Here is a 21,232-nt window from a genome sequence, read left to right on the forward strand (position 1 = left end):
GTCAATATAAAACAAATACTAACAAATAGTAAAGAGTGTTAACTCTCTCCATTCACAAGGTACACAACTTCAAGTCAGTGTTGCTTACGGTACCGATTCAGCTAGCACACAGGTAAACAAAAGGTACATTGGAACCACCGAGGCAACCTTGTGTTTGTTCTGTATTGTCCATGCGTTCTGTATGGCTTGTTCAGGATTAAAGAGGCTATGCCAGTCTTGAATAAAAGCTAATTTGTGTTTGCAAATTTCTTCTGTCTTTGTTGCTGTGTGCACATGTCAAATGATCGGTATAAGGACAGGCCCGGCGCTTCCTTTTTTGAGGAAGCGTCTGGGTTTGTTCCAACGTACCTTTTGTTTACCTGTGTGCTAGTTGAATCGGTAGCGTAAGCAACACTGACTTGAAGTTGTGTACCTTGTGAATGGAGAGAGTTAACACTCTTTACTATTTGTTAATCATTTCATCTCCTGGCCTCATTATTTGTTAATTTCAAAACAAATACTAAGTTGTGAAACACAATATGGGTTAAGCAAATAAGACATAAGAATATCAAATAAGTATGGTAGAATTAACATTTACCATAAAATAAGAACATATGCTTGATTCAAATTCATATAAAAACATCAATTTCTCAGTGAAGCTAACATCTTTTTAGCATACAAACTTGATTGTTACAAATAGGAGATTCTATCTCCACTATCATCTCAATCTTTTCATCTTTGCCTCTCCCTAGCCATCCTTCCTCACATTTGCACATGCCAACAATACACACGTAGGCAGACATGCTGTATTCCACAATATGACTGAAGACACCATCTCGACACATGACCTAAATCACTATACCATTCCATGACCGAGATTCTATCCACTGTGTGTCTCCCAGGGCAAAAAAGAAATTTTAGTCAGTTTTTTTAATTTATTAATTTATATATATATATATATAGTGCAGTGTCCCTTTTATCAATATTGTATGTCTTCATCTTTTTTTTTTAGCACATTTTCCGAGTGTTTTCCTTTTGGTCTTTGCAATGTTCATAGCTCTTTGTTTTGAACTTTTCCCCATAATTTACTGTTTTTTTCCTTTTCTTTTTTTCTGTTATTTTTTTGTCTTCTTGTTGTTCCCTTTCATTTATTCATCATACTAATTTTTGTTTGTTTAGTTTTGTTTTACTTTTATCTCATCTTTTTCACTTGTTATTTGATCTTGTTCCTTTTACATTCATGTCACAACGTTGGCATAAAAAAAATGCTTCTCTATCTGTATTGAGCTGCAAAATGAAATAACATAAAATAGTATAGATAAATTGGAATGAAATAAATGAATGCTGGGAGAAAGATGTTGTAATCACCTAGGGGAACCCACATCCCCTCCCTTGCCCCCCTCCCATCCCCCCCAAAAAGAAAAACTTCAAGAAAAAAAAAATCCCTTCTCCTCTGTCCTCATCTCTGAGTGCCGGCACCTAACTTCAGAATCCAAGAACTGAAAAGAAAAAGGAAAAATGAGGAAATTTTTAAAAACCAAAAGGATAAAAAAAAACAAAAACAAAAAACAGAGAAGAAGGGGGAGAAGAAAGGAAAAAGGAAGACGAAGAAGAGTAAGTGTGCTCCGTCGGCGTGGAGCCGTGTCGTGGCATGCTGATCAGACCCAGGTCCGCACAGGAACTAATGAAAAGAGCTCCCGAGGTGAACAAATAAATTGCGAGAGAGGGAGTAAGGGAGAGAAAAAAAATTCCCCTCCTACATTTTCCAAGCAACACACACACACAGGCGGCTATCTGTCCCCGACATGAATATGCATGGCGAGAGCCCCGGGAGCTGGCCTCGCATACGTTCCAGGGGCCGATTACAGCGAGCGGCCAAAACCTGGCCAGACGTGTGACCCGCCTGCGTCAGAGGCTATTAACGGTTTAAAGCGAGACACCCATTTGAATGCTATTGCTCAACGTGACGGGTCACTGCTTTGATGCAACCTACACATCCTTCTTTTGACTTCTCAACCCTGCATCTTTCAAGGGAGAGGGGGGACGGGGGCATGGGAGGAGGAGTGATGTATGGGGGTGAGGAGGTGGGGGTTGGGGGGACAAAAGGGGGCAGAGATTGTGTGAGTAGATAGAAGCGAGTATAAGTGGGGGACATGGGAGGGGAGAATTTGACTTGATTTGAATATTTCACATCAGCTTGCAGTATCTGTTTGCATATTATTATAAGAATGATACTTGAGGTTTTGAATGTAAGGTGCTGAGATGATGGCTTTTCTTTTGGAGAAAGTTAGCAATAGAGTTGGAGTAAAAATGAGAAAAGGGGAGAAGAGATGGGGGGAAACTTTGTGGGTTTTTTTTGTTTTGTTTTTTTTTTATTGGGTTTTTTGTATATTCTTTTTAAAGCAGTTTAAATTTTTTTTAAAGTGGGGGTGGGGGGTGGAGGGGGTGGTATCTGCTGATATAAGGAAGAGGTAAAATCTTGGAAAAAAAATAGAAATGAAAATAGCAATTTGTTGTGAATGACGCAGAAGCAAAGATAATGTTCTGTTCTGATTATAGGAGGCTTTGGGTTTTTTTGTATATCGGCCAAAGTTCTGTTGTGTTTGTTCCTTTGCTTATGATTTTATTTCGTTTAATTCATTTTATGGTCCATATTTCTTGGAAGAAAGGTTAACTGCGTGACTTAAATAGTGGGAAAATGTTTATGAGGTTTTTTTTCAGGCTGACGTATTTTAATAACATGTACATGCAACTAACAAGGGTGCATGGAATTTGACACTAACGTTGATGCCTGTGTGCTATTAATAGACCTATACAGTAAAGGCTTCAGCCGCAAGGGTCCTCTCTGAATCCTGTACATAAGGCTGGAGTGGGCCAGGAAGTGTGAAGAGAGACTGAGAATGAAGTCAAAAGAGAGTGGACACTCGCTTCACACCCACCCCCACCCCTACCCCCTGCCCCTGGGCCCAACAGCGATCCAAGAATGTTTGCCATGTCTGGCTTCTCTGGTAAGGTGTAACATGGGTCCTCTTCCCCAGCTTTTCCCCAGGGCGGTATGTTCCAGTTCACAGTGTCCCTTCCGGATGGCACAATGTAGCTATTAGCCATTCGTTCCCCCTGATGCATGTGAAATACGTCTCCCATCTCGTTCCTCGTTTCACTGCTCATCTTAACGTATCATCATTCAGGTGGTGTCGTTTTATGTTGGATTGGTTCCACCCCCCAGCCCCCCCACCCCTCCACGCCCCTAACTAACCACTGTTCCTAAACACAGTACCCGACTCTACATGTGAACGGTTAACCAATCGGCCCCGAGCCCCATACACGAACAACTTGGCATGGCTAATTGGTGATTAAACTTCCAGCATTAGCCGTTCCTCCACTTGGCAGTGTGGGATGCCAGGCGAGTTCCATCTACCGCCATCCCATACAGTGTTCAGTGTCTGCCACAACCAAAGACTCAGACATTATCGAACCAAGAGACATTCACATTGAAGCCTTTCACCAGCATACATGTATTCTCTCCCATACACACGCCTTTTCTCTCTGTTTTCTTGTCTCTTTGGTTGACTCCTTGTAGGCTGTGTCCCAGCTCTCTGGGCTGGGAATAGCCTGGTTTTTCGCTATTTCCATATGTACAGTAATCTTTTAGACAGAGCCTCAATGTTCTTCGTTAAGAGTTTGGGTTATTAACTTTTAAGATTCCTAGGATGTTGTTTGATCGAGAAATGTATGTCAATAAAGTCAAGTCAGTCTGCTTACAGTAAGAATGCTGTTCTGCGTCTGAACTTTCTCTGTAACTAGTGCGGCTGTGACCAAGTATGCTTACGGGTCAATTTTTCGTTCTTGATATGCCCAGCCCAACCAACCCTTATGATGTGACTGGTCATTTCATTCTTGCTAACTGATCCATCACTATATGAATAGCATAATTATCAGACTGATATCTATTGTCCTCTCTCACATCGTCATACTCTCTGACCTTCAGCTTTGACTTGCCCGGCTCGTCTTTCTCTTATTTTGTAAATCATAGTGTTGTTTAATGTATGGTACATCCGTATTGTCATCAATGTATAATTTGTATACAGAAGATGGCACAGCAAAGGAAATATCTTGGCGCCATTCTGCCATTTTATTACTTTGGGTGAATTAACATCCCCAAATATATCCTGGCTACAGTTCAGTAAATACTTAAATAAGTAAGTAAATCCACATTTTTATTTAATATGACAGTTTTTGTTGTGTTGTTGTAGAGAAACTTTTTTTTTCAGTTAGTGCAATTTTTTATATCCTGTCATGTGATAGTTGGTGGAGCATAACGTGATACATGCAGGTATATGCACTATTAAAAACCGATTATTAAAATGGCATGCTGTTGATAATACTGTACATATTAAACAGCACCACCAACAGGGACAACAACAGCAGCAACTACACGGTACAAATTGAGAGTCATTTATAAAGCCATATCCAATAGCTTGTCATATCGAAATTAAGTCAGCATGTGGTGGAATTACAATCTGACTTCTTTGTTGTAAGGTGACTAAAAAGGATTAGTCATCATATTCAGCCATATCCAGTGAAAAGGCATTCATCTTGCTGCTTTCGAACCACACTGTATGTTCAGTTTCTGTGCGTTATTTCTCAAGGAAATTAAGCAGGCGGTCGGAGAGGGAACTACTTTGCGCTGGCGGCAGTCGGTGTTGGGGTGGGGGGGGGACAGTCTGAATTTAGGACATTGGAGTTGAGGATGGAGGACAGAACTGACAAGACCAGATTGTCCCGCTCTTACCAGCACGTACACGTTTATGCTGTCCAGAGGTGGAGGGGGGAGGGGAGTCTGGTCCTGGGAGAGTGAGGCTCAGGCACATAATCTCATCGGGCTTATGTATGAACTCCCACATGATATGAATCCAGGCGCCACACAGTCACTTCTGGAGCGGGGATCACCCGTTTGTCTGTTTCCTGCCATAACCAATCAGCGTCATGACCTGGTCGACATCGTGATGAGTGGTACATCTTGTTAACAGACTGCACAATTTCTCATCATGATTTCCCTGACACTCGTCACAGTTTTTACTCAGGATTCCCGAGTCTCTCCCACCACCTCTTCTAGTCTCCCACCGTTTCCAAACAAATCAAACTATGTTAACCATGCAACCAACCATCTTCAGCTAAAAGAGATCCGTTTCAGCATGTATCACCTTCTGACAAATCAGGTTCGTGCAGCAGGGTGGTGAGTTTGCTGGTCCGTCCATTAAGTCTGTGTCGCAAGAACACGTTTCGTTTGAAAATGTATTTGTAGTGAGTCAAACATAACGGACACGATGGTGTATGACTATATCTATCCGTTCCGTCCCCCCCCCCCCCCCCCCCCAACCTCCCCTACTGACTATAGTCCAGAAACAATGAAGCAAAAGTGGGTTGCCAACACTGAAAATGGACCTCATTTGGAGCTGTTCCTTCTTTTATGGGACTCATTTGATCCACATTGTCTTCGGTTCAGCTCGTCAACTCAACAGTAATTTTAAACCTGGGGATGAGCTACAGAGTATAAATAGCATCCCCGCCTTCTGGAAATTCTGTGCTAGAAATTTGCTCTTTTCCGTACTCTCTTTGTTTCTGCCTTTTTCTTTCTCTGCTGTTGTCTCCTTTTTCTGCCTTCCCAGTCCATTCCCCTTTCTTTTTTCAAACAAGCCTTGACATTTTTTTTTCTCTTTTCTGCAGCGTATGATGTACTATCTGTGCTGTTTTGCTTTGGCGACTAGGTAGTGAGATGTAAACACTGGGATGGACAGAAGCTACCCATTCTGCAGTGTTATTTGCCTATATGGCCCTTTTTGTTTATTTTTTGTTTGGCTTTGAAGTATTGTTGTTGTTGTTGTTTTCCTTTTTTGTGATTTTTTGTAATCTGGGGATGATGAATTAAGCGGAATGGCTGGCGTCCTCAGCATGGCCTAGTCTTATTTGCCATAAGGAGCTAAATGGTTGGGATACTGTATCATGAACTGTGTTTTGTTGGTTTGTCTGAGTGTTGTTGTTTTTTGTAGATGTGACAGTTTTGTGTTGACGCGGTTGAGCATTTGTATGGGTTGACAGTCCTGATATGGCCCTTTGCGGTCGGCTGGACAATAATTATAAGCAACAATACTGACAGCTCTCTGTCTGTCTGTCTGTCTGTCTGCCTGCCTCTCTCTCTCTCTCTCTCTCTCTCTCTCTCTCTCTCTCAAAGCCACCAGAGGGCTGGTCGCCAAGGACCTTCTCATGATCATCGGATCCGAAGAACCTGCCATCATCACTATTATCTATCTGTCTATCTATCTATCTATCTATTTGTCTGTCTGTCTGTCTGTCTATAAATATATCGCGCGCGTGTGTTTGTGTATGTGTGTGTATTCCCTTGTCTAGTGCTTATGTCAGGTGGTTGCATGTTGCATAACCCTGAGCGGCAGAGCGGATATCGTAAAGCTTCTTTACACCACAAACAGATAATGAAGTCTGAAGCCTCACGTGTTTTCATTCTCCCCCCTGAATGGAAAGTCGGCGCCACAGGTCTCCACTGGATATCACGAAGAACAACACGTTTGGAGGGCTTGCCATCTTCATTTAAATCTGAGCAAAAGCAACTGAAACTCACACACGCACGCACATACGCATTCGCGCATGCGCAAGCACACACACACACACACACACACACACACACACACACACACACACACACACACACACACACACACACCACACACACACACACACACACACACACACACAGAAGGGGAGAGGGAGAGAAAGACCGCCAGTCAGACACAAAAATGGATACATCTCATTCAATAAAGGCAATTGTCTCTCTTGAAAGGGATGATGTGAACATATATTTCAAATCAATAAACATAAAACGTCTGAAAAGTACACCATTCGGGTGTTGACCGCAGATAAAACTATGAATTTCGAACACTTTATATAAGTAAACTGCAGACTGCTTTATGGTGGTTTACTGTGTTCATGCCAACAGCAAAGTCTGAACAAGGAAAGATCATATAATATTTGGAGATCTTTCAGGGCGGGTCAACAGAGTCGAAAATGAAATTCACTAAACATAATAAGGTAACTTCTTCTTCTTCTTCTTCTTCTTCTGGGTTCGTGGGCTGCAACTCCCACGTTCACTCGTATGCACACGAGTGGGCTTTTACGTGTATGACCGTTTTTACCCCGCCATGTAGGCAGCCATACTCCGTTTTCGGGGGTGATAAGGTAACGATCATGGCGCTTTCTATAACGGTACGAGTAAAGAAGGGGGGTGAGGGGGGGCATAGGAAATCCCCAAACTAAATCTGATGATTATATGTTCCGGATTTATTTTTCATCAATAGACAACTGGAGATGCATTTTGAATTGTCCCCCCCCCCCCCCCCCCCCCCCCCCCAAAAAAAAAAAAAAAAAAAATATATATATATATATATTTCTAAAAAAGCTCAAGTCGCTTAATGCTCTGAACTTGACATGACCATTCCTGTGAACTGCACTGAACCAACCGGGACCGAAATGTGCGGGGGCAAAAGTTGGCCCCCTTCTCCCTGTTGCAACGAGAGAGAGAGAGAGAGAGCGAACACGCAAGCACACTCGGGTTTAGTGCCTGTGTGTTCCCATGAGTGTAATGATAACGAAAACTCTTCTTGACATTTTGTCCAGGCGTTTCAATGCCTTGCTTTGCATCTTTATGAACGTGGATTTTTCCCTTGAACTCGTTTTGTGTAATGTTCGTTTTGCAGATGACTTAAAATGTGCGCTGGTTAAAAGACGACCTACTTGCCAAGTCTTATGGGTGTATGTGTGTGTGCATGCGTGCGTGCGTGCGCGTGTGTGTCTGTGTGCTTGAGAGTAAGAGATTGACATCTGTCTGTCTGTCTGCCTGTCTGCCTCCCTCTCTCCCTCTCTCTCTCTTATTTTGCTAAAACAAGCATTTCCAATTCACACAAAGACACACAGGCAGAACTCAGACATACACACACACACGCACACATACACATATACACACACAGGCGCACGCTTAAAAGATGACCGGAGAGTCTATATAACTGACAAATGGATGAAAGTCTACACAAAATGTGGGTTGTGAATTAAGACCTAAATTGATCAGAGTGTCAGCTTTTCCGACTGTGGGTCTTTCTTCTTGGACTGTTAGTCTGTGTGATTTGTGGAAATGACGGTGGATGTGAAGGCAAGACCTTTGAGAAATTGATGAGTATTGTTCAGCCGAAAAAGCAATGATCGGCAGAGATGAGAGTACAGATTTCGTTGTGGATATGCAGAGGAAAGGGTCATAGAAGATCAGAAGAAGAAGAAACTAGAAAGGTCCAGAACACGCACACACACAGTCGTATACTGAACAACGAACGTAATTAAAACTCTGCATTTTCCCTGAAGATTTTACATCGCTCTCTTTTTCTTTCTGTGCGTGAATTGTCCAGAGATTGTCAAACACTACGATAATCGTGTGTCAGTTATAAATACTGATGATACCCTTTGTTTTGCCCAAAATACTCATCAGATCGCTCAACCCCACCTTACTCTCCGCTCCAAGACCCCAACCCACTCCATCTACTACCGTCTTCCCCCACCCCTCCCACTTCCGCCAGAAGGAAGAGCAGGGAATCGAGCCACAAGTGGCTAGTGTCAGACTCCCACCCCACCCCACTCCACCCCACCTCACACCCCCATCCGACCCCTCCTCCTTCCGCCACCCTTTAAAAAAAAAAAAAAAAAAAAAAGTACCCTCCCCCCAATTCCAGGCACGCGCGGATTAACCGACCTCTTATCCAAACCCATCTGCTTTATTCCGCTCAGCTCCTCTCAAGGATTACTCCGCCGCCGCGGCCCGCGTGCCCGAGCAAGGCTCATCAAACTGCTGATTGGTCGCCCTGTAGTCCGTGCACGTGCGCCTCGCCGCCCCGAGACCTCCCCGCTGGCCACAGACAGGGAGAGACCGTGTGTGTGTGCACGGAAACATCAAGATCCACTCTCTCTCTCTGTGTCCTGGAAGCAGCATTGGAGAAGGGAGGTGTATGTGTTGGGAACATGGGAGATGAGATGTGGGATTTGGTGGTAGGGATGGGGAGTCGGATGGGGGGGATGTGGAAACGGGGGCTGGAGGTTTGATAGAAGTAGGAGAGTTGTTTCTCTGTTAGTCATTGGAGTGATAGGGTGTCAGGAACATGGCAGTAGAGGGAAGAGGGTGGCAATTGGGGTGGGGTGATAAATAACTGTTAACGAAAACGACGAAAAATCAAGACCAACAGACAGAAAGGAAGAAACAATATTGTACCACATGGACGCCCACGCCATTGTCCTGGACTATCCCACTGAATGATCTGACACTGTCCCTCAATTGTCTCATGTAGTAGGACAACGTCTGTGGCCATCTAATGGGATAGCATCTGTGGCCACGAGGCGGGATATTGTTCAGGCCCATGCAATGGCATAATGTGAATACCCATGTAATGGGGAAATTGTCTGCACAGTGTTGTGGGATAGTGTCTTGGGTCATGGAATGTGATTGTGTTTTTGGCCATGTAGAGAGATGGTGCCTGTCATACACAGAATAAAGCACAAGATCTGCACTCTGTGTTATAAATGTATTCACAAATCTGCCCCTTCCTATCTCTGTGGCTGCCTTCACCTCTACACTCCATCTCGCTCACAACGATCGGCTTCGGATACACTCTGTTTACGCATACCCAGATTCAAACACGCCACTGTTGGCCGCCGTTCTTTCTCTGTCTCTGGACCTTGCAGTTGGAATGAACTTCCTCTTTCGCTTCGTCAGGTCTCCGCACTCAGCTCTTTCAAGTCTGGTCTTAAAACCCACCTCTTCCCAAGATAGCCTGCCTTCCCTGCCTCTTCCTTGTCTTCAGTTTCTCCAGTTTTATGCATGTTATGCATGCGTGTGAATGACTGTTGTGAAAGTGCTTTGATTTGTCTCTGCACAAGATTCAGCGCTATATAGATATTATTATTATTATTTATGAAGTAGGACAGTGTCTTGGACAATGTTGTGGGGTATTGTCCAAGGGCATTTAGTGGGATAATGTCTATAGTTCTTTAGTGATATTGTGTTTTGAATCATGTAATGGGATAGTGTCTTGAGCCATGTGATGAGGCAGTGTATGTGTCCATGTAGTTGGATATTGTCTAGGGCCATGTAGTAAGATAACGTCATGGGTATTGTGTCTAAAGCCCTGTAGTGGGATAGTGACTACTTTCTCGAGACAAGATTACAACAACAAAAAAAGGTTTCTCATCCAATGTAAAATGTCCTGTGCTGTTTTTGCATGTGCAGAAAGGTCTTTCCAAACAACTTGACATTGGTACCGTAAAAAAATAAATAAATAAAAAAAACGAACAATTTCTCACATGCAGGAGTTAGAATCGAACACTTCTTGCATGCAGTGCTGAAAATTGGAAAATGCCCATCAACGTTGTAGCAACCAGATATGGTCATTGGCTTAAAAGATTACGCAAGCAAAATTCAATTTACCCATATTTGTTGACATGGATATCACACCAAAAAATTTTTCCATGATTTGATTCTCCCAAGAAACCTGGAATATAAAATGAAATGAAGGAAAGCAAAAAACATAGGAAGAAATACAAAAGAGGCTTAGATAATGACACAAAAACTGTAGACTCAGTACAGCACATTATAGTTATATATTCTTTTATTTGCATTTGCGTCATTCCTGCTGGTCTTCTGTTTTTTTCTTTAATTCCTCCTCCATAATTCAACAGAAGGCCTTAGTTTTTTCTGTTCTAGGGAGAATTTAGAATATTTTCCCTGCCCCTCTATTCCTACCCACCCATACGTATCCACCCAACTCTCCTCGCTTCTACCTATCATTCTCCCTCCCCATAGAAAACCATCAGCCTCAAGGTCATTGCCTTAGGGCAAGTTGTAAACGTCCTAGAAACGGATACTGTAAAAGTCTCATTCTGTTGTGGATTGATGTGAGTTGTTCAACTCCAACGTACCTTCCTCACCCCACCACTCCCACCATTTACACAAAAAAAAAACCTCTCCCTCTTTTTCCTTTCCCCCATGTTTGTGGGGGTTGAGAAGTCAAAAGAAAGATGTGTAGGTTGCATCAAGGCAGTGACCCGTCACGTTGAACAATAGCATTCAAATGGGTGTCTCGCTTTAAACCGTTAATAGCCTCTGACGCAGGCGGGTCACACGTCTGGCCAGGTTTTGGCCGCTCGCTGTAATCGGCCCCTGGAACGTATGCGAGGCCAGCTCCCGGGGCTCTCGCCATGCATATTCATGTCGGGGACAGATAGCCGCCTGTGTGTGTGTGTTGCTTGGAAAATGTAGGAGGGGGATTTTTTTTCTCTCCCTTACTCCCTCTCTCGCAATTTATTTGTTCACCTCGGGAGCTCTTTTCATTAGTTCCTGTGTGGACCGGGGTCTGATCAGCATGCCACGACACGGCTCCACACCGACGGAGCACACTTACTCTTCTTCGTCTTCTTTTTTCTTCTTTCTTCTCTCGCCCCTTTCTGTCTCTTTTTGTTTTTTTCTTTTATCTTTCTCTATTTTTTTTTTGCTTTTTTTTCTCTCTGTCTTCTCAATTCTTGGATCCTGAATTGAGATGCCAAGGCTCTCGAGATGTAGAGAAGGGAGAAGAGAGAGGGGAGGGAACTTTGTGGAAACTTTTTTTTCTCCACCTAAGTGGCAGCAGCTTCTTCCCTTTGCCTCCGTTTATTTTCTTTACTGTTCTTTTCTTCTTCTTGTAGATTTGTTATTCTGTTCCAGACTTGAATGTAGATTGAGAGACGTTTTTGGATCCATCGTGAGACCAGTGCAAAATAAGGACCAGAACAGATAGCACATGAAAAATAGGAGCAATAAAAGGCCAAACCAAAAACAGAACAAACAAGAACCAGGAAGATGAATAAAGGAAGGAAAATTCAATAACGGAACGGAACGTTGAACACCAAAAAAAAGATCAAAAGAGTACATTTCGGGCAGAAGTTAAGAACAAAGTAACAACAAAATTATGGGCATTGTCAAGAGCGGAAGAACTCATGTAAGAAAAGCAGAAAGAAAGGCACACAGCATGTTAAAGAAATAGAACAGTTAAGGTATGGGTTGAACACGGATGTAGTTTTATTCCCACAGTCAACTCCAGTGCTCTTTTCATGCACCTTCATTAAGTCTTGTCACATTCTTTGGGATGGGGTGGAGTGATTGCACATAAAATCACAATCCTGTGACAGAAGGCTGCATGGAAAATGTCCATAGATCATGCAAAAACTAGTCATCACTTATATAAAAAGTAGGAAAAGGGGCCTGAGCAGTATCCTTATCAGATATAAGACGTTTCAAATATTGTTGGGGGTATGGAGTACTTGTAATGTTTGTTTGTTTTTTCTTCTTCTTCTTTTTTCAAGATTTTGTGGGAAAGCACGCAAAGCACGGAAAGATGGAAAACACGCAACACACCATCATACGACACCAGCACCCCCACCCACCCTAAGTTATATTCATGCAAAATATTAAACATGAGCATTTGATAGCATTCATCATTTCATGCGCTTGTCGTTTAAATGGGGGTTTGACAAGCATTTGTTTTTGCAGAATATCTCTCTCTCTCTCTCTCTCTCTCTCTCTCTCTCTCTCTCTCTCTCTCTCTCTCAGGGCGTTGTAACGCTGAATGGACATTAAAATCTTTGTCTTGTCTTGTCCTCTCTCTCTCTCTCTCTCTCTCTCTCCATCTTGCACTCACTGGCGTCAGTTCTGCCCTTTCTCACGTTGACTTCTTTCCCTGCAAGGCAAGGCGTCACCGACAAGACGGATGTTACGTGATGCATTCAAACAGGGAGACAAAAAGTGGTATTGGTTTGGTTTGATATTACAGCTTGATATTACAGCTTGGTCTGCAGTTTCACAAACATCACCGCACTCTTTGATGCCTTGCGTAATTTATAAACAAACACTTCAGTTAGACGTCTTGCGTCATTTTCGATTTGCTTTATACACTATTTTATTTGAAAATCTTACAAAACAAAGTGAATTCTACAGGACAACAAAGTCTTAGATTAAGTCCATTTTTGTGAGTGTGAGAGAGACAGAGAGCGGCTGTTCTTTTAAAAAAATGCGAATGGGGTTCATCCTTGAAACATTGCCACTTCTGAAGCTTGACTGGTTAAAAATACTTTTGAAATTTTCTGGACGATGTGCAACACCATATAAAGACCTGATTTCCCCCTCAATTGAATGGCCTTTCAGGCAGTCACCAGAAGTCCGTTTTATGTCCCCGTGATGCGTTGCATTTTAGGGATGCTGATGGATGTCTTTCCAGGAGACGAGCAGACGTTCACTTTGAAACGATTTATGATCAAGTTTTAAGGACAGAGGTCCGCTTGTGGAACCGTCAGAAATCAATGTCCCACACACAAGAGCACAAAGTATTACACGATTATAACTTGAGTTGATAAAGAACAATAGAGTATAATGAAAATTAATCGTCCTTGGTAGAGGAGGGGGAGGCGTTGTTCCGTTAAATTGACACATCCTTTTGAGAATTGGTCAAACTAAATTCTAAGTACCACACTACAGACATTGCGGGAGTTGAGAAAGCAGTTCACTTCGAGTTTTGTTTGGCGATCTGTGTGTGTGTGTGTGTGTGTGTGTGTTGGTTCGTTTCACACTGAATAGACGTGAATCTCTGTCTGTCTGGGTCTCCGTCTGTCTGTCTGTCTGGGTGTCCGTCTGTCTGTCTATCTGTCTCTCTCTTTCTCTCTGTCTCTCTCTCTCTCTCAAAAGAAAAAGAAAGTAATATTGATAATGATGATGATGATGATGACAGGCACGTGACCAAGTCCATGATCGGTGACTGTATATTGATGATATAGATGTGTCTGTATGCGTGTTTCAGACGTGAGGATGGGGCCAGCCCTGTGGAGAAGGCCAGGAAGCTGGTCCATGATCTGTCCAACCTGGAGGATCAGACAGCAGAGTCCATATGGGTTAGTGGCACGTGTCTCTTCTGCACACACGCGCGCTCACGCGCACATGTAGAAGGGCGCATGTATGTGTGTGTACACAGACACACAGATGACATCTTGTCAGGGCACGGGGACAGACGGGGCACAGACCTGGCCAGTCTGTGCTGTTGATTAGTAACATACTCAGTGATATAGAACTGTCCCCGCTTTGCAATCTCAACTTGACCGTAAAGGCGTCAGTCAATAGGTCGACGCCTTTACGGTCAAGTTGAGATTGCAAAGCGGGGGCAGTTTCAAGGATCGCTTCGCCACAGTCATCAGCTGCTATGCCCCGACGATGACCAACCCTGATGACATCAAAGAAGCTTTCTACGAGGAGCTCAGCCGCACCATTTCAGCGGTAGACAGAAAGGACAGGCTGATCATCCTTGAGGATTTCAATACCTGCGTCGGCGTGGACTTCTCCTCGTGGCCAAAAGTCCTAGGACAGCACGGCACTGGCAAGTGCAGCTCCAACGGACTGCTTTTGCTCTCGCTCTGCGCGCAGCATGGACTGACCATTACCAACACCCTCTTCCAACAAGCGGACCAGTACAAGAACACATGGATGCACCCCCACTCCAAGCAATGGCACATGCTGGACTATGTGATTGTCCAGCAGAGAGACAGAGGTGATGTTTCCATTACACGCTGCATGAGAGGAGCAGTCTGTTGGCCATCGCCTGGTACGCAGCAAGATGAACATCAGACTTGCACGCAAGCTCCAACCAGCCAGGCAGAAACCCCTTAGGAAACTGAACATCCACCGCCTCCCTATCACCAAGGACGTCTCTCCAAGAAATTCCTGCATCGACTGATGTAAAAGAGGTATGGAACACCTTTAGAGATGCTGTGTACACAGCAGCAGCTGTCACACTCGGCTTTGTACAGAGGAGCCACAAAGACTGGTTTGACGAGAACGACTCTGAAATCTCCAAGCTCCTGAACACACTGCATATACGGCATCAGGATCACATTTCCGATAAAGACTGCCAGAGGAAGGAGAACCAGTTCTTGCAAACCAAGCAACTTGTACAGAAGAGGCTGCGTGAGATGAAGAACACCTGGTGGGAGAGAAAGTCCAAAGAGCTTCAGTCCGCTGCTGATGCTCACGACATGAAGACCTTCCATGATGGTCTTCGAGCTTTGTATGGGCCGAGAGTCACAGGATCAACCCCTGTCCGAGCCTTGGACCAGACCACCCTCCTGACAGACAAGAAAGACATCCTTGCCCGCTGGGCAGAGCACGTCAACACCCTCCTCAACAGGGACTCGTCCGTATCAGATGAGGCAATTGCAGCCCTCCCACAGCTACCAGTCAGTGACCGCTAGCTGCCCCCACCCCACCAAGGTCGAGACCCAGAAGGCCCTGAAGCTGACAACGTCAGGAAAAGCACCTGGAGCGGATGGAATCCAGACTGACATCTACAAGTATGGAGGCGAGGTGCTGACAGACAAGCTGACCGCCCTGTTCCAGTCTATCTGGGAGAGAGGGGAGGTCCCACAGGATTTCAGGGATACTTCTATTGTCCACATTTACAAACGGAAGGGAGACAAAACATCCTGCGATAACCACCGTGGAATCTCTCTCCTCTGCATCACCGGCAAGATCTTCACCCGCATCATACTGAACAGACTGGTTGACCATGTCTCTAAAGCCCGTTCTTAACCAAGCCAACACTTTCTTGGGCCACATGTTGTTCTACAACAATTTGCGTATTAACCGAGTATGTTCCAACTAGTGTTGCAACACTTGTATTCTCCAACTCAAGTTGTGGTTCTTAACCGCCAGTTAATGATATGCATACTTGTGTAGAAGACGTCACTTTACCTGTAGTCCATCCTTGGGCGAACGTGTCGCTGATTTCCTTCAAGGCAGCGTGCCTGGCATTTTTGTTTTTGTAGGCAGGATCCCTACAATCCCACAAACAACGAAAATGGGCCCACAAGTCAATAAAAGCACTTGTGGTAGTGGAATCGGTCTCGATGTTGGTGATGTCAGCCATTTTGTACTTGCCGGTTGCTAATTTTGTTGACCAATGAAAACGCAGCAACACAAAAGTTGTCAGAGCAGGACTTGCCAACACCGAAAGAGTTGGATAACAGTGTTGGCTGAGCTTGGCACACCGTGTTCCCTGACAAGTGTTAGCGCGGTTAAGATGCAACACTGTTAGAAGTGTTGTCAAACATGGTTGTCCAAGCAAGTGTTGGCTTGGTTAAGAACGGCCTTAACACAGTCATCCCTGAAGCACAGTGTGGCTTCCGCTCAGGCAGGGGAACATGTGACATGGTGTTTGCCATACGCCAGATGCAAGAGAAGTGCCGTGAGCAGAACAAGGAGCTCCACATGGTCTTTGTAGACCTGACTAAGGCCTTCGACACGGTAAACCGCCGTGGTCTGTGGAAGATCCTCCTAAAGTTCGGCTGCCCAGAGAGCCTAATCCAGCTGATTGCATCTTTCCACGATGGCATGCAGGCGAGAGTACAGGAAAATACTGACATGTCGGATCCGTTCCCTGTGGTAAATGGAGTGAAGCCGGGCTGCGTCCTGGCACCCACACTGTTCTCCATTCTCTTCTCTGCCATGCTGACTGACGCCTTCCAAGACTGTAACCGGGGCATCTACATTCAGTTTCGCACAGATGGCAAACTTTTCAACTTGCGGCGACTCCACGCCAGGTCCAGGGTGTTTGAGGCACTGTTGAGAGAATTCCTCTTCGCTGATGACTGTGTGCTTGCTGCACACACCCATGAGGACATGCAGTTCATTATGGACAGGTTCTCAACCTCCTGCAGGCGCTTTGGACTCACCATCAGCCTCAGCAAGACCGAGTCCATGTACCAACCAGCTAGCTCACAGAACGCCAGTGCCTCCCCCCCACCTGCAATCAAGATCAGTGACACAGAGATCAAGTCAGTCGACAAGTTTTGCTACCTGGGCAGCACCCTATGCAGCAACGGAGCCCTTGATGCAGAAGTGACGCTGTGCATCGCCAAGGCCAGCTCTGCCTTTGGCAGACTCAACAACAGGCTGTGGAACAACAAAGGCATCAGGCTCAGCACCAAGATGAAAACCTACAGAGCTGTTGTGCTGACCACCTTGTTGTACTGCTGTGAAACATGGACGACGTATCGCCGTCACATTCAACAACTTGAGCAGTTTCAACAGAGATGCCTATGAAAGACCCTCGGCATAAAGTGGCAAGACAGGGTCTCCAACCTCCAGGTCCTAGAGAGGAGTGGCCTGCCCAGCATCGAAAGCCTGCTGATTCAGTGCCAGCTACGCTGGACAGGACACGTTGTCCGCATGGCAGACAGCAGGATCCCGAAGATGCTTTTGTATGGCCAGCTGAAGGAAGGCCACCGTGAACGTGGAAGACCCTGCAAGCGCTTCAAGGACACCTTGAAGACAAACCTCAAAGCCTGTGACATAGACATCGCTTCCTGGGACCATCGCCCTTGACCGCTCTCGCTGGAGGATGCTGTGCTCTAGTGGCATAAAGACGTTTGAAAACAAGAGAACGCTGGCCATTAAGGAGAAGCGTGAGCGAAGGAAGCAGGGCTCAACTTCTGGAGACGTTTTCCCTTGCAACACCTGTGGGAAGTGCTGCGCATCCAGAATCGGCCTCTTCTCCCATATGAGGACACACACCGACAGATAAGCCTGCCTGCCTACTCATCCGTCGGACCGACGGGAGAATCCATCATCAATAGGTCGATCAACTCCACCCCTTCAGTCTGCACTTTTAATGCTACCAGCCAACTCGATGAACAAGCTATTGACCGCTGCAGCAGCGTAAAATTCCTATAGACAACAGTTTTGAATAACTTGACTGTACGGGCAACAGCCAGTAGGTTGTTAAACTCAACTCTGCATCCGCTTCTGCGTTCGGGATTCCCCTTTATTTTTTAGAATTTCACCCTTGGAACGCCAGACGAACCTCACACCCTGACGGACATCCAGGACTACCCCCCCCCCCCCCCCCCCCCCCCCCCCCCCCCCCCCCCCCCCCCCGCACGCACACACACACACACACACACACACACACACACGCCCCCTCTCGAACAATGCAATCTTCGCCGAACCAAGACCAAGGCCCAAGACCTGAACAGCTTGACAATAAGGTCGTTCAACTTAACTCTTCATGAAAGATGCGAATTTCGCTAGGTGTTCGACTTTGAGACTGAGGCAAGTAAAGTGGTGCCAGTGACTGTCACATGCACTATCTTGAGGAGGAGCAAAGTGGGTTGTTGCTCTCTCTTGGTATTCGTCATTTTGCTGTTCCCATGGTAAAGTCTGTCCATCGCGTCTCTCTCTCTCCTTGGTATGCCTGGAACTGCGTGGGTGGCTGCTTACCTGCTGTCATGTCCATTGTTCTTGTTGGACACACGGGGGGTGATGGGTGTGAATGGTCTTTTTTAGCGTTAACGATCACAAATCACTTCTTGAACCACCCTTTTTTTCTTTTTCTTTTTTTCTTTTTTTTTAAATGGTGGTAGGGTTTGACTCACTTTTGTAAACAGAGTGCAGGCAATCACACTGTTTCAGTTGTCATTGCGTGTGTTTGCGTGACTGCATGCGTTTGTGTGTCTGTGTTCGTCCATCGTAAACTTGTGCTTTGGCATTAGAGAGAGAGAGAGTGTGTGTGTGTGTGTGTCTGAAACGTTCACGTTGGCGTTTTCTTGGCAACTAAGTGATATAGATGCCAACGTTTTTAGGGTATTCAGTATTGTTAAGACCTTTCCAGTCATTGCCGTCAGTATTGGTGAGGGGTCAAAGGTTTAGACCATCATTTCGTAAAGTAGAACAAGTTCATTGGAACTCATGTTTTCATTAAACTTGCAAAAATCAGTAACCATGGTAACAGGATGGTCCCAATTTATTATCAAGATCAGAGGTCAAGGTCACAGCATAGCACATGTTGATTAGAAAAGCTTTAAGTTATAGGTGCAATAGAGATAAGATCTTGCATGCAGTCAGTATCAAACACTGTGATTGGCTGTGGCCAAAACAGAAATGCTTTCCAAGGTCAGAGGTCAAGGTTAAAATGGTGTGCGATGAAAAATCTGTTGCATGATGACAGGCTTTACAACATTCTTCTTCTTATAATTTTCATACTGAGTGTGGTGCACACTTTTTTTTCTTTCTTTTTTTTTACTCATTCTTACTTGTTGAAGGGGAAGAGGCCCCTCGATGTATTCCCTGTGATGAGCCTCTCACCGTGAAACACGTGCTTCTTGACTGTTGGGATCTGCATGACGTTGGACACAGACTTTACACGGCGGTTTCTCTGAAGACTTTGTTTCGTGATGTCCCTCCGTGGGCGCTGATGGACTTTTTGAAAGAAGGGAACATTTTAATCAGATTTGAAGGTTTTAAACTGTGGAAGGTTGTTTTTTTTAACTTTGAGTGGAAAGCTTAAAGTGGTGATTTTTTTTTTTTTAACCCTTGTAGTAGGTATTAACGTGGCGATAGCCTTGAGATGGCCTTAGTGGTCGGCGAGGCTCTAAGCACCATAATTTGATTTGATTTGATTATGATTTTCATAATCCTGTGTTTGATGAAGTGAGTATCTTGAAGGCCTTTCCTCTGTGTGTGTGTGTGCGCGCGTATGGGCGTGTGGGGGGTGAGGGGGGCGGTGTTTAGCGCTTCCTGTGTCCTGCGGTTGGCGATCCGTCGACATCACTGCTCCAGGTGTCATCGGTATCAGACATTCTTGCTTACGTAATAGATCTCTCGTGTTGTTGTCAGTGATGACAAGACACGAAACAAGATCCATAATACAACCTCTCCTTCATGAATACCCTTTCCCTCCTCGTTGTTTTTTCTGCTGCACTGTCCGTTGAGGTGTACTGGAGCCTTGTTGCTGCAGAGGTGTAGCGTAGTCCGTCTGGACACGCGTTCAGCCATGCTGTACTGTCGGACTTGGCGCTTGATCTGAATCACACAGCTATGTATGCTGCTTGGTGGTTCACGTCTCCAGGCGATCAGGAAAGAAAAATAGATTATTTCCACCATCACTGTACCTTGGAGTAAGTGTGTGTGTGTGTGTGTGTGCGCGCGCGCGCGTGTATGTTTGCGTGCGTGCAGACACAGAATAGTGTTTCTATATGTGAACATGCATTCTTCCGTGTGTAAGTGGCATACATGTATATGCAAGAGTCCACGTTGTGTGTGTGTGTGTGTGTGTTTAGTCATACATGTGTGTGTGTGTGTGTGTGCATGTGTGTGTATGTGTGCTTCTTCATATGAGAGAGAGACAGAGAGAGAGAGAGAGAGAGAGAAAGCACACCCGTGTGTGTGTGTGTGTGTTTGTGTGCATGCTTTTTCTGCTGGCATGCATGTATGAATGCACATCATCAAATGACAATGCGGTCTTTGAACAGCAGCGGGCACACAAACAACAGTCTGGATCCCAGAGGTTCAGGGAATGAAGGAAATGCGTGACAACACTTCCAGTTTATTTTATGTGTGGAAAATCCTCCCTCCAGCCACAGCAGTCTTTGTGAAAAGTCGAGGGAGAGGAGGCGAGGGGTGGGGGTAGCGTTCGCCCACAACTTTGCTCAGTTGATGTTTGGCAGAACAGAAACATGTTTCTGTTTCTACCTCTCCCCCCCCCCCCCCCCTCTCTCTCTCTCTCTCTCTCTCTCTCTCTCCCTCCCTCTCTCTCTCTCATTTTGACTTTTTGTCTCTACATAATTGAAAATTCCTTACAATCATACCATTTCATCTTTGCATGCACATTTTTTTTATGTTGTAAGGGATGTCGTGTGTGTGTAGTTTGAGATATGTTTCACAAGATGAAGGCATTTTTTACACACACACACACACACACACACATACACACACACTCATATTTTATCATATCATGATGATGTGTTTCTTCCATAAGTTTTAGTACATTATTTTTCCCTCCTACCTTGGGTATGTCTTGATCTATAGCTGCATTATTAATCCAGTCAAAAAAAAATAATTCAAAAACACATGAAATCATTTGGAAGGAGTTAGTATGCCCCAGGTTTTCCACTGGGGTTTCGTGTTTTTGTTTTGTTTTAGGGTTGGGTTTTTTGTTTTGTTTTTTGGTAGTTTTTTTTTCTGCTCTGCTCCATGCGTGCACAAAGGCAAGACAGATAATAAGAAGTGTGGGGCTCATTGCACTTTACTGCACCTCTTTCAAAAGAGAATGTATTTTGGGAAAGAAAATAACTCGAC

The 21,232-nt window shown here is 44.8% G+C and overlaps 1 protein-coding gene across 3 annotated transcripts in view; it reads left to right on the plus strand.

Annotated features, from left to right (window-relative positions):
- LOC143281225 (uncharacterized) overlaps positions 1–21,232 on the plus strand; it is a 127,606-nt gene that overhangs the window by 64,538 nt on the left and 41,836 nt on the right. For all 3 annotated transcript variants that reach the window (XM_076586312.1, XM_076586313.1, XM_076586314.1), the window contains one exon: positions 13,911–14,001. In XM_076586312.1, the coding sequence (XP_076442427.1) occupies positions 13,911–14,001 (91 nt within the window). The remainder of the gene's footprint in view (positions 1–13,910; positions 14,002–21,232) is intronic.

This window comes from Babylonia areolata, chromosome 4, assembly GCF_041734735.1.
Source record: "Babylonia areolata isolate BAREFJ2019XMU chromosome 4, ASM4173473v1, whole genome shotgun sequence".
Taxonomy (NCBI): Eukaryota; Metazoa; Mollusca; class Gastropoda; order Neogastropoda; family Buccinidae; genus Babylonia; species Babylonia areolata.